This window comes from Heterocephalus glaber, unplaced genomic scaffold (assembly GCF_053883595.1).
Source record: "Heterocephalus glaber isolate CG9 unplaced genomic scaffold, H.glaber_assembly_v1.0 deba00001550, whole genome shotgun sequence".
Taxonomy (NCBI): Eukaryota; Metazoa; Chordata; class Mammalia; order Rodentia; family Bathyergidae; genus Heterocephalus; species Heterocephalus glaber.
The window spans coordinates 25989572-26012935 of record NW_028258343.1 but is presented as its reverse complement, the minus strand read 5'-3'; the positions used below and the strand labels follow the sequence as shown (position 1 = coordinate 26012935).

Genomic DNA, 23364 nt, shown 5'->3' with positions numbered 1-23364 from the left:
GCTCAGATGATAGCATTCTAGGGCTGCTTCCCCAGCTGGCACCTCCAAACCTTTCCAAACTGCTGTGGACCACTTCCACAGGCCTCTGAACCACCTGGTGAGGTACAGTCGCTGCAGTGACCAGACTTCTTGTACCAACATCTGTATCACCCACTTTCTTGTCCCTGAACACAATACTCAGCACTACACATTAAGGGAAGAGAGGTTTGTTTCAGCTCACATTTCAGTTCCTAGTTAGCTAGCTCCGGGATGGCAGGATGGCATGTCAGAGGTGCACATTGATAGAAATGCTGCTTGCCTGGTGGAGGCCAGGAGGCGCATGGTAAAGTGTGGGCCAGGGAGCAAGATACACCCTCCCAGGTCACACCCGCGCTGACCCACCTCTTCCAACCAGGCCCACGTCCTCACACCAAGCCTGGCGTAGCACCCCCATCAACCAGTCACCCTCTGGAAGCCCTCGCCTCTGGGTGCAAGGGGCTTGAGGGTGACATCCAGATAGAATCCATAACCTGTAGTTTCCATAAAAGGATGCCATTTCTGATAAGTGATCTAGAAGTGTTATAAGAAATCTAGGCAATATTTAGAGCATAAAACCTTACAATTTATTGAAGACAATTTTCTTTTCAGTAATGCACGTTATGATGGACAGAATGGGAGTTAGTACTGATGATGAGTCTTTACTTTCACGTTTTGCTCCAACGCCCTGTTCTGTTTGCAGTAGTAGTTTGGCCCTTGAAGTATTTATAACTGTGGAATGAGTGCACAGATGGGTTTCTGAACTGTGTTTCTTTCCTCATTTCTCTTTTGGTCACTTGTACCTGCATCAGCAGGAGATATGAATTTCACAGAAGCATTGAGTAGTGATAACCAAGAACAGTGTGGCTATCAGGGCTATTTCAGCTTAGGTGATCTCAGAGCGAATCAGGTGTGGATGTCAAGGATGTGTGTACGTGACATGTGTTTCACACCTAAATGTTTGAATTAGAAATGCAACAAAGAATGGAAGCTGGGACTGTATTGGGTGAGGATTTAGGCAACGTAATGTCTGAGGAAGAGGATGGGATGTGTACGTTTATGCCCAGGGACAGTTGGAACCGTGTAACAGACACTTTTTGTCACGCACAGTTGTAGGAACATCGCAGCTCATCTTGGGAGAACACCTCCACCTTCAACCCAAGACCTCCATTGTGTACATCTGGGAGGGGATTTTGTTTGGATTAAACCCGATGAGGATAGTCATTTCCATGGTTATACAGGTTGGTTATGACTAAATCCTTTACACAAACCCAGTCAGAACAAACGTGAAGAATGTTATTTGAAATGATGGAAATGAGAGCCTTCTCATCTTGGGAAATCATCTGAGAGCTGCTAGGGCCCGAGGGAAGCCTGGAATAGATAAGGGAAGGTATGCCTAAGAACCCAGAAGTGGAGCCAGGTCTGAGGAAGGAGAACAACACAGTGAATGCTGGAAGTTTTTTAATCCCTCCTGAAGTCAGATGTCAGAATTGAACAAACCAACCAGCTTTTCGTTGCTTAAGGCTTTCAAATTTATTTCTTACTTTTAGCCTGAAATATGGTTAAATGATATGGGTCCCAAATTCGGCCATAACAGATGAATGAATGAATTACGGGTGACATGATTTAAAAAATCACTTTAAAATTTATTCCAGTTGAAAAGGATGCATATTGCTGCTGTTGGGATGGGAGAGCCCAATGCCTGTTGTGCCTACGAGGAAGAAAAGGAGCAAGCTAAAGTGGGCTGACTAAGGCTGAAGGACCTCTGCTAGGACACTTGCTATGGCTGAAGAGAAAGGCCGAGGCAACGGATGGACACGGGTAGGAATGGCCAAAGACTTTTGCCATGGAGACGACCAGGCCCTGGGCAGACAGCAAGCAATATTGTCAGTGTCTTGAGATCAGCAAAGCAGCAGAGGTCTTGGGGCAGAAGGACTGCAGCTTGCAGACTAAGACAGCCCTACACACAAGTGAGGTCACAATGGACCGCCCTTGCTAGCTGGGGAAGAAATCCCAGGAGGACAGGCCATGACTGGGCGCTGTGTGGTGGCTGAGCAGCAGGGGAGTCAGGCCCTCCCAGAGACCGATGGAGCCTTTCTAGAGCTCGTGGAAGGCTCAGGACCCCACGGGTCTTGCCAGGTCAGGAGCTCTAGTGTGGCTCAGGTGGGCCCACACCCTCAGGCTGAGGTGGGCACAGGTGCGGCCGGGAAGCTGCCGGGGCCTTGTGGAGAGCGTCGGACACAGGCAGAGCCACTCCTGCACCCACACACCCTACTGTTTTTGACCACACACCTGGGGCAGGGGCCTAGACCCGTCCAGGACTCACCGGGGGCTGCCCCACCGCGTCTCCAGAACCTCCCCAAGAGCCAAGGTTGGACCTGCCCCCGAGAGGTGTCACTCACGTGCCGTGCAGGTGTCAAGGGCAGGACCTCGAGGGGAGTGACTTGGTCACCGAGACACGCTACCGGACACACACAAGTTAACCGAGGAGAGGTTTATCTCGGCTCGCACTTGGGAGAGGTTTCAGTGCCTAGTCAGCAGCTCGAAGGCAGCGCGGCATGGCAGAGGGGCCTGGCAGACAGAAAGCAGAGTCCAGGGAGCAGAGGCAGGGAGGTGAAGGCTTCTGGGCCCTGAACCAGGCGATTTCTCTCAGCCCAGATCCCACCTCCTGACAACCCAGGTGTACCAGGCCCATGAGGCCGTCACCTCCCAGAGGCGGCTTGTGAGTGCGTGAGGCTCTGCGGACAGGTAGCTCTAAACTGTCCCCAAGGGAGAGGGATGGGAGGGTGACCTTGGGGGCAGGAGGAGGGGCGCGCATCCCTGCAGGTCAGCTTCCCAAGCTGGAGCTCTCTCCTCCTGGGACCAGAGCAGGCGGGGCGTGCAGTGACACCGAGCGGCCGCCGGAGGGCAGCAGAGCCCTGCGCTGAGATCCCGCGCTCAGGTTGCCAGGGGAAAGAGAATATGTTCGTATATTCGTGCTTATTTCTACCACCTTATTCTGTCTTCCTCTCTGTCTTGCCTCCTCGAAGTAGGCTGGAAGCTTTTCGTTATTTCTTCAGAAGTAATTCACCTCACTGTTTCTTTTTCAGAGAGAGAGAGAGAGAGAATAGGTCTTGCTCCGTGTCCCAGATCTGAGATGGCTGGGAAGCACCACCACACCTGACTTTTCCTTTTCTCTTGCAGTTAGGAGTGATGTATCTGGTCTCTGGTTTTTCCGTAGGGACCTTAGATATCACACCCTGAACTTTTGCTTGTTAAATGTAGGTCTTTAAATTTCTTGATTAACTTTTGTTTGGAAGAGGTTTAGCTTCCAGGAAAACCGAGAGAATGCTGGCCTGGCACAGCTCCGAGCAAGGGCGGGCGGGGACCTGGGCTCCCCAGAGGGCGGAGCATCTCCAACAAGCACTCCTTACTCCTCTGCCTAGGAGGACCCTGCCCTTTCCCGGTTATCTGATGGTTTGTTCCTGGGGCCACAGTGACGCCCCCCCCACCCCGCCGCAGGGATCATCGCCCTGAGGGCTCCGCTGGGCGCCTGAGCTGAGCTCGGCAGTGGCACAGGGGGGTCTCAAGTGAGCTGTTCGCCGCCCTGGCGCTCTGCCTTCCTGTGGCCCGGGGCCTTCCGCGCTTCCTTCCTCGTCCCGTCCCCAAGGCCTCTCTCTCAGGGACCCCGGTGGCTGCGCCCGAGCTGACAGGGAGAGTGCATTCTGCGCCGCGCTGGTCCCGGCTTCCTCCCTTCCTGTTCGCCCGCGCTCTGAGCCGCTCTCCTGGCTTCCACACGGTCCTCTGCGTGGCAGTGTCCCCGCTGTCCTGGTCCGGGAGGAGGCCTGTAGGGGGGCCGCCTCTGCTGGGCTTCTGCGCCCCGGAAGCTCCTCGCTCCCCTGGGTGCGGAAGGGCAGAGCACGCAGTGAGCCCGCGCGGTGACCTTGGCCCCTGAGGTGCTGGGTCCCAGGCTGTGCGGGTGGTTCCAGCCCGGCCTGGCCGGGCCCCAGGAAGCACCGGGTCCCGCCTGAGGGGCTCCCCCTTTCCGCCTCGCGGCCACGCGAGTGTGGACACCGGCGAGCCCGGAGCTGGGGCTAGTTTAGTGCATGGTGATAGGTATGGGTCTAGTTTGAACCTTTGGCAAGTTGAAATCCAGTTGTTCCAGCACCAGTTATTAAATAGGCTATCTTTCCGGGAGGAGGATTTTAGTGAAACTCAAAGAAGCTTAGATCACATGACAGCACCCACCACACCACATGACCTAGGAGTCGAGGTCAGGGTCCCCATGACAGGGAGGCACTAGGGATCATGGAACATCTTAGAAAAGAGCCTACAGTCCCAAGAGCTGACGGAGGAAAAGAGGCAGATTGGAGATGTCCAGAGGAAATTGCCAGCACCCTCTTACCACTTAGCTTGGCCACCCGGATGCAGTGCTCCACCACCCTGGCCCTGTCTCCAGCCCTCGTGCTGGGACCCCCAAAGCAGGAGGTGATCGTGCAGTTGGCCACCTGATTAAAATATGTGATAGTGGCCCGAACGGTGGGCGCCAGAGGTTCTTTGCCCCTCTTGTTTCTCCGGGTCCAGATGGAGCCCAGGCAGTCCCAGGGCACCACATTCTTGAACAGCTCCTGTGGAGGAAGACAGCATCCCACGGGCAGAACCCACCCCAGAGAGTCGATGGCTTCAGCCATCCACAGGCAGGTGGCCGTGGCCTGAGCTGGACATCAGGAAGCTGCAGATATGGACAGAGACTTCTGCAAATGGCCGGTTTTCCTCCACTGCCCACTAGTGATGTCCAACTCATGACCTAGGACCTAGCACTGACGTGAAAATCAGTGGCATTGTCCCCGTGCCCATCCTCCCAAACCTCCAGCACGAGCAGACATCTGAGTCCCGCTCATTCTGAGGTATTGTCTTCTTTCCAACCTCACCTGCCCTCTGCTCCTTTGCCCAGGTCAGTGGCACATTTCCTGGGACAGCTATGACTGGGGGCTCTGTGTGGGTGTGTGCTGTAGAACCCATGAATCTCAAATGCCTACAAAGTGATAAGGCTGGCCAGGTCTCCTGGGATGATGGCAAGGTGACACATGGTCCTGCCTGCACCTCAGGGCACACCCTCCTCGGCCAGTTGGTCTGAGTCCCCGCCGTGTTTCCCAATTGTCCAATCGCAGTTGACATCACAGTCACTGTGTGAAGCGGGCATGTGAGTGCCCTGTCTCTACTGTCTCTACCTCCACCCAAGGACAGGAGTGGCTTGGGGCTGAGACAAGTATAGGTGATGCAGTTCGTAGAAGAAGGAACTTTGATCTGGTCAACTGGGAATGTCAGGCCTGAGGAGATCAGTGCGAGAAGGATGGGTGTCCCCCACCCCACCCCACCCCACCGAGCTCAGCTGCTCACCGAACCCATCAAGGTCAGCTGCTCTGCCAGCAGCTTGGGAGAGAAGGCTAAGCGCACCTTCTGCAAGGGCCTGTCCTCGTCAGCGGCAGCAGAGAGGCAGGAGTGCTGTGGAGCTGGCTTCTGCTTCTCTCCTGTCTCCAGAGGAGGCTCCTTCTCTGGTGCTGGCTCTGGCTGCAGAGCAGGCCCATGGTGTTCTGGACATGGAGCCGGAGCTAGCAGGAGGAAAGCTCAGCAGTGTCAGTCACTTGCCAGCTCCCTGCGGAGCATAGCAAAGACATCCTGGCCATTTGGGGGATTCCAATGCCCAAGCAAAAGCCATGAAAGCCTTCCGGACTGCTGTGGCCCTCACCATCTGTTTCGGCCTCGTGGGGCTCTAGATATTCCACCTGAGCAAGGGGAAGGCACAAGGGAGGCTCCATGTCTGCTCCAGGTGAGTTCACTTGCAAGCCGGCCCTTTTGATCTTGATTTGGGGAATGTCCGGTGGATGGTGCCATTCGGACCAGGTTTCCAAACTGGGAGAGGTGGCGCTGGGGAGAGACGAGTGAGCAGCAGAGTCAGAGGCCCGGGCTTTTCTTCCACCCTGCCTCTCTGAGACAGCGTCGTGTCTTGTGTGGCCCTCTGTGCCTCGGTGTAGAGGAAAGCTGACCCCACCCCAAGCCCTCTGTGACTGTCCTAGCCTCGGCTGACTTTGTCCCACTAGTCTAATGCTAACATGGGCTTCCACTTCACACTGATTATCAGGAGACAGGCACAAAACTCCGTGCACCTGAGCGCTCGGGGCTGGGCTCCAAAAGTAGTCCAAAACAATCCGTACCCTAGCAGGCCGCAATGTTTGCTGTACCTCCAGCCATGAAGTGGGGGCTGCGGGGGTGCGGCGGGACAGAGCTTGACACCTCACACTTGACCCTGTCCAAGCAGGTTACATACCCTGAGCGCGAGGGGAAGCACTGCCCATTCACGGCTGGCACTTATCCAGGATGGGCACTCTGTTACATGTGGGTTCCCCTGAACATTAGAAACATCTGCTCATAGCCGAGCCAAGGTCCAAAAATCTAGATTGCGGTCCTTTTGGGCTAGACCTTCGGCACCCGGGAAAATGGCAACAGCTCATCCTCCCTTCCTGTCCCCTCATAAGGGTCAGGACAGAGACAGCTTAGAAGTTCACCATGCTTCCCTTGGTAAACCAAGGAACAGTCGCATTCAAATTTTCGCTACTGTTATAGGAAGTGGCTCAAAGGGATAAAGGGGCAAGGTGACTTTGGGTTGTGGTTTTTCATAGGATTATAAAAGACTTTAGGAATAAATATTAGGTTCTATTATTTCTAGGGTTTAGATTCTTGTTAGAAAGGGCCTGCGGTTTCATGGTTGGTTATTTTTCTTTGCTTCACAATCATTTGAGGACTCTACATGTACATAACAGACAATAAGGGCTATTTTCTAGTGGTATGCCTATCAAGTACAGGTTTTCAATATTTGTTTATGAAAATAAGGAAAAACCAAAAATGCCTTTCCAACAAAACTGTAATACAGTTATATACATGGCTATTTTAGATTTATATACAACTATTATGGGACCCAGTTCTTCCATTTTGTTATTAATGTCATTTAGTTGTTCTCTCAAAATGCAATATGTGGAATTACTACTTAAATCAACCTGGACCTTTTGTCTCCAAAATGAGTCCCGGGGCTGCATTGCTTTCATTGTTGCACACTATCCCTTGACTGACGTTTTCCAAGTTTTCCTTTTTTTTTTTAGAGCTGCATTTGGGGATGACTGATCTGTATCTTACAGACTGTTAATTAAGTTTTCCTGACTTTCCTTCCTGATAGATGCGGTTACATTAGTGGGTCTGCTAATGATCAGTCCATGTAACAACTGCACATTATCTTTCTCCAGTCACCTGGCTGAACTCCAATATGTTGCCCTCTCGACCCCCAGCCTAGCCAACCAGGCCTTCTTTCAATTTGGTATTAACCAATTCCTGACTAATAACCAAAGTTCTGCATATTTCAAAACAAACCCTGTAGTGACTCAGGGTTCTAAACTGGCTCCGTGTCCTTGGCCTTGTGATCTGGCTGCAGAAGCATAAACGGGCCTGGATGGCTTAGCACCGGAACTGGAATCCAGGGTGGTCTGGTGGGACTTCACAATCTGGGCACATTTGGGGCTCTCTCTCAAAACCAAGACCTTCCCTTTTGCAACCGTGAGCCGGAACGCCGGCCTGGTGAGGTTCCTTTTGTCTTTGGGCATCGGATTGTTAGAGTAAAGTCTTGGATTCTTTTTATGCTAATCTTTGCTCCCACCAGGCTTCCTGCCCATTTCAGGCCTTGGTGGGGGAGGGGTCTGAAGAGTTTTTCAATGGGCTTTTGCTGTCTTTTGCACCCTGGCTCAAATAGGAAGCAGATCCATGCTACCCTGATTTTAGGCTCTTGATATTTTTCTCATCAGTGAAGTTTTCCAGCTTCGTGTAGTCTGACAAAACTGAGGACATGAAGACATACACCCTCTTTCCCTCGGAGAAAGATCCCTGGGTTAGGATGGCCCCCCAAGGGAACTCCTAAGTTCTGGCCTTTGTATCTGCAAGTTCCCACCCGGGTCTTCACCCCGACCAGGAACTTTTGATTGCCAAATGGGCAGTTCTGGCCTCTTCCCCACAGGTACCTACAAGCCTTTGGGAAACTGATCTCTAACCACCCACAGGCCTTGACCACCTGGTGAGTTACAGTCGCAGAGGGCCAGACTACGAGTAGCAGACTGAACCCAAGCCGGCCGCGCCACAATACCCTGCCTCCAGGGAGGGACCGAAGAAGATCTTATTTTCCCTCCCCCTTACTCTCTCCCCTCTCTTCTGCAACAGCAGGCTGAAAGAAATGACCCGGTCCCAGCCGGGGCTAGGGAGGAAGAGCCCGCCCCGGGTGCTGGCAACCGTAATGGTCCCGCCCAAAATACTCGTCACCGGCGCGCCGCGCTGCCAGGACCAGCAGACTCTACTGTTTGTCCGCTGTGAGCGATAGGGCCCCCTGATGAGCATGGGAACCAGCCTCACCATTACTGGCCCTTTGCTACAAGTGATCTTTATAATTGGCGCCGACAACATGCCAATTTCTCTGATAACCCTAGAGATTTGATTAACCTGTTAGAAACTGTTTTGTTTACCCATCAGCCCACTTGGGATGACTGTCAACAACTTCTGCAGGTCCTGTTCACCACTGAGGAACGAGAGAGGATCCAGAATGGGGGGACTGATGATGGTCCTACCACCAATGCTGACACCCAACCCTTCTTTTCCTCTGTTTGACCCAACTGGGACTTCAAACTGGGAAGGTAAGAGAGGCTTCGGGTCTATCGCCAGGCTCTCCCATTTCTCTGAAAGGCACTGAGCCTACATTGGCAAGGTAGGGGATTTCAACAAAAGTTAGATGAGTGCTGCTTTCCTAGAAAGAATTCAGGGCTTTTCATAGGTCCTATGGACCCAGAAGCAATTGAGACAAGGCAGCTGTAATAATACATTTTTCAACCAGGCGGCGCCAGACATTAGAAAAGTTACAGAAAGTAGCTAGGACAAAGAGTATTCAGGACTTGGTGGCAGTGGCAGAGGAGAGTGTATACAATAGAGAAACCGCAGAGGAGAAACGAGAAAAACTGATGACCGCCAGACCCGAAACTTAGCTCGGAACTTCTGGCTGCCACTGCGGGAGAACAGAAGGAACGTGAACGTAGACTAAGAAAGATTGCGGTGGAAGGAGAAAACAAAGAGAGACGCAGAACCCAGTTGGGGAAAAATCAATGTGCTCATTGCAAAGAGTATGGACACTGGGCCAGAGACTGTCCCAAAAAAAACAACAGAAGGGACGCCCCAAGGCCCCTATCCTGGCTATGGATGAATTAGAATGATTAGGGGGGACGGGGTTCGGCACCCCTCCCCGAGCCCAGGGTAACCCTAAAAGTGGAGGGAAGACCTATCGAGTTCCTAGTGGATACAGGGGCTCAACATTCAGTCCTACTTAAACCATGTGGCCATGTTTCTGATAAGACCTCCTGGGTTCAGGAGCTACAGGCATGAAAAAGTATTCATGCTAAGGCAAAGAAAGGGACTTGGGACAGCCTCAAATATGATTAAATGATTGGGTACCAGATTGCCCCTACAGACTTAGGGACTAAATTAGGGGAGACTGATTTAAAAATCACAAAATTCATTCCAAAAAGGTGGCATATTCAGGAGGGAAGGCCCATTCATGGTACTAACCAGAAAAGAGCAAGATGAAAGTGGGCTACAGGAATGAACCTCTGCTCACATTGTTGGCTCAAGCATGGGCAGAGACTGGAGGCATGGGGAGCTGCCAGCTGTGGATAAAACCAGGGGCAGGAAATACAAGTTCGCAATATCCTAGTTCCTATATCCTAACCCAGAGGCTTGGGCATAAGGACTGGAGCTTGCTCAGGGGATCCTTAGGCCTTGTCAATCAGCCTGGAACACCCCCTTGTTGCCAGTGCGAAAACCTCATTCTAATGACTATCGGCCAGTGCAGGATCTCCGGGAAGTGAACAAGAGGGTTATGGACATCCACCCCACAGTGCCTAATCCATACACCCTTTTGAGTTCACTTCCCCCGAGCCACCGATGGTACACAGTCTTGGATCTCAAAGATGCTTTTTTTAGCCTTCCGCTAGCACCCAAAAGCCAACACATCTTTGCATTTGAATGGAGTGACCCAGAACAAGGCCTCAACGGACAGCTGACATGGACCCGATTACCCCAAGGATTCAAAAACTCTCCCACCATCTTTGACGAGGCCCATGATTGGCCCTCTCTAGCATCATGAGAAGGGGGGAATGTGGGACCAAAATGACTCCATTTTGGAGCTGTCTCCTTTGTTCTCTCAAATTTGTGCTTAAACTAGGAATTCACCACTTGAAATTCCTGAGTTTATTATCCAACCACCTGTGTACCCGGGGAGAGAGCGTTCCAGGCACACTATCTGTAGGATAAGCAGTTAATGAGCTGACTGTCCACACAAGATAGATGCGGCCATTAGTGGGTCTGCTAATGATCAGTATGTAACAACTGGCCGTTAATCTTTGCCCCTTTTCTCCCTCACAAAAACCAATACGTAATCCCCTTCGACCCCCAAAGCCTAGCCAACCAAAACCCTACACTTCATATGTATTGAGTATTAACCAATCACCTGGCTACTAATAACCAAAGCTTGTTGTATTCTCAATAAAAACCCTGCTAGTTAGGGACTCAGGGCTCTCAATCTCGATCCGCTGTGTCGGTGACAGTTGAGAGTCCCTGCTTAAGCTTGAATAAACGACCCTTGTGTGCTTACATCGGAAACGGCCTCCTGGTGGTCTCTGGGACTTCACAATCTGGGCACAACACTTTAAATGTGTTACAAAGGTAAAGTCATCATAACTGTCATGTTAAAATATTATTTGTGGCTCTTTTTCTGTTAATATTCTACAGGAATTCAACTACTAAAAAACAACCATGACTGATAACAGTAACAGTTCTCTATATTTTAAATTCCAAAATGCTTGCTATTCCGGTAAAACTATAATAGTTAAGTTCATTATTCTTGTTATGATGCTAATGCTATTGACCTTCTCTTCTGGATGTTCAACAACTATAGTTTGGAGACCAGAACTAAAAGGTAACTGGGCTATGAGGACCGCCAATATTTTGGCCCTGGCCCCTCAAGGTCAACAACATTCCAGAACATGAGGGAACCTTCTCTACAGGGTCCTACATCTTTGGTAAGTCACTCAACCTCCTAAACTGGGAGATTGCTGGACACCAGCAGACAATATACTGTGTGCCAAAGGAGGGTCACCAAGAAAAATATCTCCAATGCTTTCACTGAAAGCAACTTGGTCAAGCAAGGCCATGACCCATCCAGACAGCTGACACTGACAGAGGAGCAGAGAGGCACTATGCATGGTTCCAAAGTAATGGCCTGGGGAGACTTAACTCACCTTAATAGATAACAAGAGGTTCATATTGATTGACATAGGTCTTGCTTTAACTTGGTCTTAAACACCCAGCAGAAAAAATAACCAAAAGAGGTATAAAACAATGACATAATAATAAAGCTAGACTTCAGAAAAATTAAGACATAGCCCACCCATTAAAATCTTTTGCTTCACTCATGACACAGCCATTTCAAAAAGACAAAACTTTGGGTACTAAATGGAAGCAAAAATCATTAATTAGCTACAAGTGTGTACAGATTCTTTTCAAAAAAATTAAAAGAAGTTCTTTATGGATACCCAATCCTAGAAACCACTGGTCTCCAGATCTCTCCTTTTAGATAAGTGTTTTTCTGATTCTGTGATAACTAATTAACTGTTGTGTAGGGATCAAAAACCAAAAAACCATAAAGCAAGAGTATTGGGAAAAAAATCACCTGCTTGTCAGCCACAGTCAGGATAAGTTCTATACCAAGCAGCTACAAGATTTATTCCTTTAAAAATAATGTACATCCTTGTTCTCTGTTTATGATGGTGCTTCTCATTGTGCTCATATTTCCTGGATACCTACCCTACCTGTGTCTAAAAAGATCAAGCCTTTTATGTTACACTTGATCGCCTCAAGTTGGCCAGGGTCCTTGTGGAGGTTATCAGTTCTCTTTATTTTTAAATATATCTGGGAGGCTTCCAAAAACTGAGAGATACAGGAATCAAACTGTCCTGGCCTTGAATTTAAAGGAGAAGTCAGGTTCATAGTAACACTACACTCATCGGTAGGATGGCGTCCAAAAGACATTTGCTCAGTTACATACACCTTTTATATTCCAAACAAAGGATTATAAAGATTATATAAATTGTGTTTATCACTTTTCCACTCATTCTCTAAGAGCAAGGACATGACACAGGGGCCCTTAGATCAGGAGCTATGATCTCTTCCATAACAGTCTCTTACTTTTATAACAAATGGGCTCCTAAACATCCAGCTGTCTCTGTAAAATCTATGTAAATAATAAATAAAAAATTACATGTCAAATGAAAAAAATTAAAACTCAATGGGCCAGATAGATATGCCCCCCAAGGTACTAATCAATGGTGGGGTACGTTTGGTTCCTGGAGCTCATGGCTCACCTGGCTATTACCACTCTTGGGACCCCTCAGTATTATCTGTTTAATTCTCTGTTTTGGACTATGCCTGGTTTGCTGTTTTCAAAATTTCTTGCAGGAACTATTGAGGGTATTCACCAGCCAGACCATCACAGAGTACATCATGGCAGGGTACCAGCCAGTACGGCAAAAGGAAGAGGTCCCCACTTGCCACCGGCCTCATGAGATCCAGGGCTAGCCCCGATCTTTGCCCCTGGTCATCAGGAAGCAGCTCCACAAGAAGAGACCTTCGCGCATCTATCATACAACAAAAGCCTGGAATGATAGGTCTCCCACCACCTCAGCAGCTATTATGTATTGTAGCTGCCCTCTTCCTATGGTGCCTTGCCCACTCCCCTGTGTGATGTCATGCCAAGATGGTTGCTCCCACCAAAGAATAAACCCTTCTTCCCAGCATGCCCCTGTTCCCGCCTAGAAAGTAACCTAATATGTCATACAACCTAGTGACATCACTGACTCCTCCATTCCCTAGTCACTACCTCACTCAACCCCACCTCAGCCCCTACAAACCCCACCCTAGTCTCTATAAAAGACTCTCCCTGCCCCGGCCATATTGTTTTCTCTCCTTGGTTCAGAGACAGCCCGGCAGATCTATTCCCCTAATAAAGGCTGGCTGTGGCCTGGTCTGGTTTTCGCCTTCGGCCCTTTTACCTCACACCATCTTAATTGTATGTAAATCTAAAACTCGTAATATATACAAGCTGTACTATGAGTTGTGGGTTTTTTGGGTTTTTTTGGTACCGGGCACTGAACTCAGGACCTTGTGCTTGTGAGGCAGGCATGGTGCCACTGAGCTAAATCCCCGGCACTTCAAGCTCTGTTATGTACATGTAGCCACTCCTCAAATGATTGTGAACTGCACAATAAAAATGAACAACAATGTAAACTGCAGACCTAATTTCTAACACTGAATCTCCCACCCTCAGCCATGATAGAACCCCAAATGTATTCCTAAAACTCAACCAAATCCCAACAAAAACCTCAACACAAAGTGCACCTTGCCCCTTCGTCCTAAGCTACTTCCTCACCCTAAATGGAACGGAACTTAGAAGATGTGACCTCACTTCCTTGGTATTGGAACCCAATGAAGCTGGGTGCACTTCTGAAGCTATTTCCTGTCCTGACCCCTTGGAGGGAGACAGTGGAGAGGGAAGGATGAGCAAAGGCCATTTTCCCACTTTCTGAAGTTCTAGCCACAGAAAAGTCCACAATCAGAGCCTTTTCCGGCCTTGGTTTGGCTCTGGCTGCAGATGTGTCCAGCTAATGTTCAGGAGGAACCCACATGTGAGAGAGGCAGCCCAGTGCCCATCCTGGATGTCAGCGCCAGGTATGACCTCTCATGGGCAGTGCTTCCCCTCGTGCTCAGGGTATGTAAGGGGCCTGCTTGGACAGGGTCAGGCTGTGAGGTGTCAAAGCTCTGTCCTGCCGCCCCACCACCGCGCAGTCCCCACTTCATGGCTGGAGGTACAGCAAACATTGAGGCTTGCTAGGGTACGGATTGTTTTGGACTTCTTTGCTTGCAGCCCAGCCCCGAGCGCTCAGGTGCACGGAGTTTTGTACCTGCCTCGCTCAGAAAGGATCATCAGTGTGAAGTGGAAACCCATGTTAGCATTAGCCTAGTGGGACAAAGTCAGCTGAGGCTAGGACAGTCACAGAGGGCTTGGGGTGGGGTCAGCTTTCCTCTACACCGAGGCACAGAGGGCCACACAAGACACGACGCTGTCTCAGAGAGGCAGGGTGGAAGAAAAGCCCGGGCCTCTGACTCTGCTGCTCACTCGTCTCTCCCCAGCACCACCTCTCCCAGTTTGGAAACCTGGTCCGAATGGCACCATCCACCGGACATTCCCCAAATCAAGATCAAAAGGGCCGGCTTGCAAGTGAACTCACCTGGAGCAGACATGGAGCCTCCCTTGTGCCTTCCCCTTGCTCAGGTGGAATATCTAGAGCCCCACGAGGCCGAAACAGATGGTGAGGGCCACAGCAGTCCGGAAGGCTTTCATGGCTTTTGCTTGGGCATTGGAATCCCCCAAATGGCCAGGATGTCTTTGCTATGCTCCGCAGGGAGCTGGCAAGTGACTGACACTGCTGAGCTTTCCTCCTGCTAGCTCCGGCTCCATGTCCAGAACACCATGGGCCTGCTCTGCAGCCAGAGCCAGCACCAGAGAAAGAGCCTCCTCTGGAGACACAGAAGCAGAAGCCAGCTCCACAGCATTCCTGCCTCTCTGCTGCCACTGACGAGGACAGGTCCTTGCAGAAGGTGCTCTTAGCTTTCTCCCCAAGCTGCTGGCAGAGCAGCTGAACTTCATTGATGTAGTGAGCAGCTGAGCTCAGTGGGGTGGGGTGGGGCGGGGGACACCCATCCTTCTCGCACTGATCTTCTCAGGCCTGACGTTCCCAGTTGACCAGATCAAAGTTCCTTCTTCTACCAACTGCATCACCTATACTTGTCTCTCAGGCCCAAGGCACTCCTGTCCTTGGGTGCAGGTCAACAGTAGATGCAGGGCACTCACATGCCCACTGCAAACAGTGATGATGATGTCAACTGAGATTGGACAATTGGGAAAAAGGGCAGGGCCTGAGACCAACTAGCAGAGGAGAGTGTGCACTGAGGTGCATGCAGGACCATGTGTCACCTTGCCATCATCCCAGGAGACCTGGCCAGCCTTATCACTTTGTAGGCATTTGAGATTTATGGGTTCTACAGCACACACCCACACAGAGCCCCCAGTCATAGCTGTCCCAGGAAATGTGCCACTGACCTGGGCAAAGGAGCAGAGGGCAGGTGAGGTTGGAAAGAAGACAATACCTCTGAATGAGCGGGACTGAGATGTCTGCTCATGCTGGAGGTTTGGGAGGATGGGCATGGGGACAATGCCACTGATTTTCACGTCAGTGTTAGGTCCTAGGTCAGAAGTTGGACATCACTAGTGGGCAGTGGAGGAAAACCGGCCATTTGCAGAAGTCTCTGTCCATATCTGCAGCTTCCTGATGTCCAGCTCAGGCCACGGCCACCTGCCTGTGGATGGCTGAAGCCATCGACTCTCTGGGGTGGGTTCTGCCCGTGGGATGCTGTCTTCCTCCACAGGAGCTGTTCAAGAATGTGGTGCCCTGGGACTGCCTGGACTCCATCTGGACCCAGAGAAACAAAAAGGGCAAAGAACATCTGGCGCCCACCGATCGGGCCACTATCACACATTTTAATCACGTGGCCAACTGCATGATCACCTCCTGCTTTGGGGGTCCCAGCACGAGGGCTGGAGACAGGGCCAGGGTGGTGGAGCACTGCATCCGGGTGGCCAAGCTAAGTGGTAAGAGGGTGCTGGCAATTTCCTCTGGACATCTCCAATCTGCCTCTTTTCCTCCATCAGCTCTTGGGACTGTAGGCTCTTTTCTAAGATGTTCCATGATCCCTAGTGCCTCCTTGTCATGGGGAGCCTGACCTCGACTCCTAGGTCATGTGGTGTGGTGGGTGCTGTCATGTGATCTAAGCTTCTTTGAGTTTTACTAAAACACTCCTCCCTGAAAGATAGCCTATTTAATAAATGGTGCTGAAACAACTGGATTTTAACCTGGCAAAGATTCAAACTAGACCCATACCTATCACCATGCACTAAACTAGCCCCAGCTCCAGGCTCGTCAGTGTCCACACTCGCGGAACCGTGAGGCGGAAATGGGCTACTCCGCAGGTGGGACCCAGTGCTTCCAGGGGCTTGGCCAGACCGGGCTGGAACCACCGGCACAGCCTGGGACCCAGCACCTCAGGGACCATGATCACCGCGCGGGCTCGCTGGGTGCTCTGCCCTTTGGCACCCAGGGGAGCGAGGAGCTTCTGGGGCACAGAAGCCCAGCAGAGGCGGCCCCCCCACAGGCCTCCCCCCGGACCAGGACAGCGGGGACACTGCCAAGCAGAGGACCATGTGGAAGCCAGGAGAGCGGCTTAGAGCGTGGGCGAACAGGAAGGGAGGAAGCCGGGATGAGCACAGCCCAGAATTCACTTTCCCTGTCAGCTCAGCGCAGCCACCAGTGTCCCTGAGAGGCCTCAGGGACAAGAAAGGAAGCACCTGTCACAGGATGCGGAAGGCCCCGGGCCACAGGAAGGGAGAGCGCCAGGGCGGCGAACAGCTCACTTGAGACCCCCCTGTGCCACTGTGGAGCTCAGCTCAGGCACCCAGTGGAGCCCTCAGGGCAATGATCCCAGAGGAGCCCTCAGGGCAAGGATAACAGCAGAGTCTTCGGGGCAAGGAACTCAGCGGGGTGTCACTGTGGCCCCAGGAACAAACCATCAGATAACCAGGAAAGGGCAGGGTCCTCCTATGCAGAGGAGAAAGGAGTGCTTGTTGGAGATGCTCCACCCTCTGGGGAGCCTAGATCCCGCCCTCGCTCTGAACTGTGCCAGGCCAGGATTCTCTCAGTTTGCCTGGCAGCTAAACCTTTTGCAAACAAAAGTTAATCAAGAAATTTAAAGACCTACATTTAACAAGCAAAAGTTCAGGGTGTGATATTTAAGTTCACTATGGAAAAACCAAAAACCAGATAAATCACTCCTAACTGCAAGAGAAAAGGAAAAGTCAGGTGTGGTGGTGCTTCCCAGCTATCTCAGATCTCGGTCACCGAGCAAGACCTACTCACTCTCTCTCTCTCTCTCTCTCTCTCTGAAAAAGAAACAGTGAGGTGAATTACTTCTGAAGAAATAACGAAAAGCTTCCAGCCTACTTCGAGGAAGCAAGACAGAGAGGAAGACAGAATAAGGTGGTAGAAATAAGCACGAATATACGAACATATTCTCTTTACGCTAGGCATCCTCATACAATACTCGCAGAGCTGGGGCCCCTGGCAACCTCAGCGCGTGATCTCAGCGCAGGGCTCTGCTGCCCTCCGGTGGCCGCTCGGTGTCACTGCATGCCTCGCCTGCTCTGGTCCCAGGAGGAGAGAGCTCCAGCTTGGGAAGCTGACCTGCAAGGATGCGCGCCCCTCCTCCTGACCCCAAGGTCGCCCTCCCATCCCTCTCCCTCTGGTACAGTTTAGACATACCTGTCCACAGAGCCTCACGCACTCACAAGCCGCCTCTGGGAGGTGATGGCCTCATGGGCCTGGTACACCTGGGTTGTCAGGAGGTGGGATCTGGGCTGAGAGAAATCGCCTGGTTCAGGGCCCAGAAGCCTTCACCTCCCTGCCTCTGCTCCCTGGACTCTGCTTTCTGTCTGCCAGGCCCCTCTGCCATGCCGCGCTGCCTTCGAGCTGCTGACTAGGCACTGAAACCTCTCCCAAGTGCGAGCCGAGATAAACCTCTCCTCGGTTAACTTGTGTGTGTCCGGTAGCGTGTCTCGGTGACCAAGTCACTCCCCTCGAGGTCCTGCCCTTGACACCTGCACGGCACGTGAGTGACACCTCTCGGGGGCAGGTCCAACCTTGGCACTTCGGGAGGTTCTGGAGACGCGGTGGGGCAGCCCCCGGTGAGTCCTGGACGGGTCTAGGCCCCTGCCCCAGGTGTGTGGTCAAAAACAGTAGGGTGTGTGGGTGCAGGAGTGGCTCTGCCTGTGTCCGACGCTCTCCACAAGGCCCCGGCAGCTTCCCGGCCGCACCTGTGCCCACCTCAGCCTGAGGGTGTGGGCCCACCTGAGCCACATTAGAGCTCCTGACCTGGCAAGACCCGTGGGGTCCTGAGCCTTCCACGAGCTCTAGAAAGGCTCGATCAGTCTGTGGGGGGGCCTGACTCCCCTGCTGCTCAGCCACCACACAGCACCCATTCATGGCCTGTCCTCCTGGGATTTCTTCCCCAGCTAGCAAGGGCGGTCCATTGTGACCTCACTTGTGTGTAGGGCTGTCTTAGTCTGCAAGCTGCAGTCCTTCTGCCCCAAGACCTCTGCTGCTTTGCTGATCTCAAGACACTGACAATATTGCTTGCTGTCTGCCCAGGGCCTGGTCGTCTCCATGGCAAAAGTCTTTGGCCATTCCTACCCGTGTCCATCCGTTGCCTCGGCCTTTCTCTTCAGCCATAGCAAGTGTCCTAGCAGAGGTCCTTCAGCCTTAGTCAGCCCACTTTAGCTTGCTCCTTTTCTTCCTCGTAGGCACAACAGGCATTGGGCTCTCCCATCCCAACAGCAGCAATATGCATCCTTTTCAACTGGAATAAATTTTAAAGTGATTTTTTAAATCATGTCACCCGTAATTCATTCATTCATCTGTTATGGCCGAATTTGGGACCCATATCATTTAACCATATTTCAGGCTAAAAGTAAGAAATAAATTTGAAAGCCTTAAGTAACAAAAAGCTGGTTTGTTTGTTCAATTCTGACATCTGACTTCAGGAAGGATTAAGAAACTTCCAGCATTCCCTGTGTTGTTCTCCTTCCTCAGGCCTGGCTCCACTTCTGGGTTCTTAGGCATACCTTCTCTTATCTATTCCAGGCTTCCCTCGGGCCCTAGCAGCTCTCAGATGATTTCCCAAGATGAGAAGGCTCTCATTTCCATCATTTCAAATAACATTCTTCACGTTTGTTCTGATTGGGTTTGTGTAAAGGATTTAGTCATAACCAACCTGTATAACCATGGAAATGACTATCCTCATTGGGTTTAATCCAAACAAAATCCCCTCCCAAATGTACACAATGGAGGTCTTGGGTTGAAGGTGGAGGTGTTCTCCCAAGATGAGCTGCGATGTTCCTACAACTGTGCGTGACAAAAAGTGTCTGTTACAGGGTTCCAACTGTCCCTGGCCATAAACATACACATCCCATCCTCTTCCTCAGACATTACGTTGCCTAAGTCCTCACCCAATACAGTCCCAGCTTCCATTCTTTGTTGCATTTCTAATTCAAACATTTAGGTGTGAAACACATGTCACGTACACACATCCTTGACATCCACACCTGATTCGCTCTGAGATCACCTAAGCTGAAATAGCCCTGATAGCCACACTGTTCTTGGTTATCACTACTCAATGCTTCTGTGAAATTCATATCTCCTGCTGATGCAGGTACAAGTGACCAAAAGAGAAATGAGGAAAGAAACACAGTTCAGAAACCCATCTGTGCACTCATTCCACAGTTATAAATACTTGAAGGACCAAACTACTACTGCAAACAAAACAGGGTATTGGAGCAAAACATTAAAATAAAGACTCATCATCAGTACTAACTCCCATTCTGTTCATCATAACATGCATTACTGAAAAGAAAATTGTCTTCAATAAATTGTAAGGTTTTGTGCTCTAAATATTTCATTGATTTCTTATAACACTTCTAGATCACTTATCAGAAATGGCATTCTTTTATGGAAACTACAAGTTATGGGTTCTATCTGGATGTCACCCTCAAGCCCCTTGTACCCAGAGGAGAGGGCTTCCAGAGGGTGACTGGTTGATGGGGGTGCTACGCCAGGCTTGGTGTCAGGATGTGGGCCTGGTTGGAAGAGGTAGGCCAGTGCGGGTGTGACCTGGGAGGGTGTATCTTGCTCCCTGGCCCACACTTTACCATGTGCCTCCTGGCCTCCACCAGGCAAGCAGCATTTCTATCAATGTGCACCTCTGACATGCCATCCTGCCATCCTGGAACTAGCTAACTAGGAACTGAAATGTGAGCTGAAACAAACCTCTCTTCCCTTAATGTGTAGTGCTGAGTATTGTGTTCAGGGACAAGAAAGTGGGTGATACAGATGTTGGTACAAGAAGTCTGGTCACTGCAGCGACTGTACCTCACCAGGTGGTTCAGAGGCCTGTGGAAGTGGTCCACAGCAGTTTGGAAAGGTTTGGAGGTGCCAGCTGGGGAAGCAGCCCTAGAATGCTATCATCTAAGCTTGACAGAAGATTCTGGTCCGAGCTCAGAAGACCAGAGTGCAGAGAGGTTGCAGACGAGAACGGCCAGACTTAGGAGGTTTCCGTTGAGAAGAAGGATGCCAGTGGCAGTTGGATCCAGGCCATGTGTGTTGTGCTCCAGCAGAAAATTCGACTGTATTGTGTTCATGTCCTGAGTTTTGTGTGAGACTGATACGAAGGGTGGAAGGATCATTCATCTGATGGAGAAAATATCAAGGTAGCCTAAATATCAGGCCGTAGCATGGATGCTGCTTGCTACTTTGAGCCAGGTTTGTGCGGAAAATGAGGAGCAAAAGCCCATTTAAAAACTTTTCAGCCCCCACCCCCAAGAAAGGCCTGTAAAGATGGAGCAATGGACAGCCTGGTGGGTCAAAGATTAGCATTAAAAAGAATCCAAGTACTTTACAATAGGACAATGGAAAAGATGCCCTGAAGACATATAAGGAACCCACAAGGCCCAAGCTTTCCAAGGCTCACAGTTGCAAAAGGGAAAGACTTTGTTTTGAGAGGAGAGCCCCAGGGCACCCTGCTTGAGAAGGGCCACCTCGGCGGGTTCCCTGGGATTCATTCAGTTCACGGTGCTCAGCCATCCAGGCCCATGGATGCTTCTGCAGCCATGATGCACAAAGGCCTAAGGACTGCTTGGAGCCAGTGGTAGAACTTTGTGTCATCTACAGGGTGCTGTTTTCACAGGTATGCAGAACACAAGAGTTGAGTCAGGAAGGCTTCCGCCCAAATTTCCAAAGAAGGCCTGGCAGGCCAGGCTGGGTGTCCCTGAGAGGGCAGTGCATGCAGCTGTGAGAGTTCAGCCAAAGGTGCACTGGAGAACCCAGGATGAGGGTGCAGTCAGGAACATGGAACATCTTCAGAAAGCCGCACACCCAAACATGTAACCCTCATCTAATCAGGAAGAAAACATCAGGAAAACTTAAATTGAGGGACATTCTATAAGATATCAGCTCAGTCATCCTCCAGACTGTCAGCTTATACAAAATGAAAAAAGGAAAAATTGTGAAAACATCAGTCAAGGGGCGTCTGAGGGATGCAACCATGAAATGCAATGGGGCAGCCCGGACGCGACTGCAGATTGTTGTGGAGAGCTAGTGGTGAAGGTGGATCTTAGTAATTATACATCAATATTTGCTCACTCCTTTTACAGGATGTACTAGACTAATGGATGACATTAATAACAGGAAATGGAAGAACTGGGTGGCCATCTTAATTGTATATAAATCTAAAACTCGTCATATATATAAGCTCTACTATGAGTTGTTGTTGTTTTGGCATTTTTGTTTTTTCTTACTTTTGGTACCGGGGATTGAACTCAGGACCTTGTGCTGGTGAGGCAGGCATGGTGCCACTGAGGTACATCCCTGGCCCTTCAAGCTCTCTTACGTACATGTGGCCAACTGCATGATCACCTCCTGTTTGGGGGTTCCAGCACAAGGGCTGGAGACAGGGCCAGGGTGATGGAGCACTGGAACCAGGCGGCCAAGATAAGTAGTAAGAAGGCGCTGTCAATTTCTTCTGGATGTCTACAACTGCCTCTTTTCCTCTGTCAGCTCTTGGGTCTCTAGGCTTTTTTCTAAGATGTTGCATGATCCCTAGTTATACCTTGTCATGGGGACCATAGTTACCGGGCCACTGTATGGCCGCTCCCAGCTAATGGGATGCTTATGAAATGTCTCAGAACTGCTCACAGGAAAAGAGAACTGCGTTCCATCCACTTCACCACATGTGCTGCCAGGGTGGAGGATTCTGGCCTGGGAACACACTGCTCCCAAAGAAGAGTCACTTCTGAGGACACCGTACAGTCACTCCCAGCTAATGGGATGCCACCAAAATGGCTCAGAATCCCTCACAGGCAAAAAGAGAATGGGTTCCACCCACCTTACTGCATCTCTCACCAAAGGGGAATATTTTGGTATGTCATAATGCCACTCTCGATGTGGAGGCTGCTTGCTGGCACTGTACAGCCACTCCAAGCTAGCAGGATGCTTTGAAATGGTTCAGGATCTCTCACAGGAAAAAAGAGATTGCATTTGATCTGTGATACCACATCTCCTGCCACAGGGGATGTTCCTGGCCTGGCACTACACTGCTCCTGTAAAGGAAGTGCCTTTCGGTTTGACATAAGCCCGGTCTCAGCTAACAGGAAGTGTCTGAATTGATTCAGAACCTCTGAAACTAAAAAAGAGATTGCATTTTATGTATCTTCCCACATCTCCTGGCCAGGGGGAATATTGTGGCATGGTACCATGCTGCTACCTTAGTGGAGGCTGTTTCTGGGCCACATTACGGACACTCCCATTTAATGGGATGCTTCTGAAATGGATCAGAACCAATCACAGGAAAAAAGAGAATGTGTTCCTTCCACGTTTCCACATCTCCTGCCATGGGGGAATATTTTGGGATGGCACAATGAGACTCTCCATGTGGAGGCATCTTCCTGGCCAACATACTACCACTCCCAGCTAATGGGTTGCTTCTGAAATGGCTCAGAACTGCTCACAGGAAAAAAAAGAATGTGTTCAATCTACCTTACCAAATTTCCGGTAATGGGGGAGGATTCTGGCATGGCTCCATGCCGCTCCCCAATTGAAGGCAGACACCTGGCCACAGTACCGATGATCACAGCTAACAGGATGCTTCTGAAGTGGCTCAGAACAGCTCACAGGAAAAAAGAGAATGCATTCCACCCACCTTACAACATCTCCTGCCACGGGGGAATATTTTGGGATGGCCAAATTGCGCTACTGCCGTGGAGGCATCTTCCTGGCCAACATCTGCCACTCCCATCTAATAGGTTGCTTCCAAAATGGCTCAGAACCACTCACAGGAAAATTCAGAATGTGTTCCATCTATGTTACCAAATTTCTTGCAACGGGGGAGGATTCTGACATGGCACCATGCTGCTCCAAGAGTGGAGGCAGACTCTGGGCCACCCTACTGATGATCACAGTTTACGGGATGCTTCTGTAAAGGCTCAGAAACACTCACAGGAAAAAAGAGAAATCTTTT

General features: G+C 50.6%; 1 protein-coding gene and 2 long non-coding RNA genes across 3 annotated transcripts in view; 1 reads left to right on the top strand and 2 right to left on the bottom strand.

Moving 5' to 3' along the window:
• Window positions 1-23364, bottom strand: part of LOC147824293 (uncharacterized) — a 40480-nt gene that overhangs the window by 2197 nt on the left and 14919 nt on the right. The gene's annotated exons all lie outside the window — the stretch shown is intronic.
• Window positions 1641-7646, bottom strand: LOC147824295 (uncharacterized). Its single transcript, XM_087189987.1, has 5 exons — window positions 7508-7646; window positions 5452-5621; window positions 4400-4622; window positions 2418-3893; window positions 1641-1726 (listed from the first exon to the last, which is right to left on the bottom strand). The coding sequence occupies exons 1-4, from the start codon at window positions 7644-7646 to the stop codon at window positions 3520-3522; spliced, it is 906 nt and encodes a 301-aa protein (XP_087046113.1). The 3' UTR covers window positions 1641-1726; window positions 2418-3519.
• On the top strand, window positions 17615-18684 carry LOC147824294 (uncharacterized). The gene is made up of 2 exons (XR_015442615.1): window positions 17615-17907; window positions 18599-18684. It is a non-coding gene; the product is annotated as an uncharacterized LOC147824294 (long non-coding RNA).

Coding starts and splice junctions, on each gene's coding strand:
- LOC147824295 (XM_087189987.1), bottom strand. CDS start 7,646: ATGCCCAAAGACAAAAGGAACCTCACCAGGCCGGCGTTCCGGCTCACG. Junction 4,623..5,451: donor AGGACAGGCCCTTGCAGAAG/GTGCGCTTAGCC, acceptor CTTCCTCCACAG/GAGCTGTTCAAGAATGTGGT. Junction 3,894..4,399: donor CCGGGTGGCCAAGCTAAGTG/GTAAGAGGGTGC, acceptor TTCCGCACCCAG/GGGAGCGAGGAGCTTCCGGG.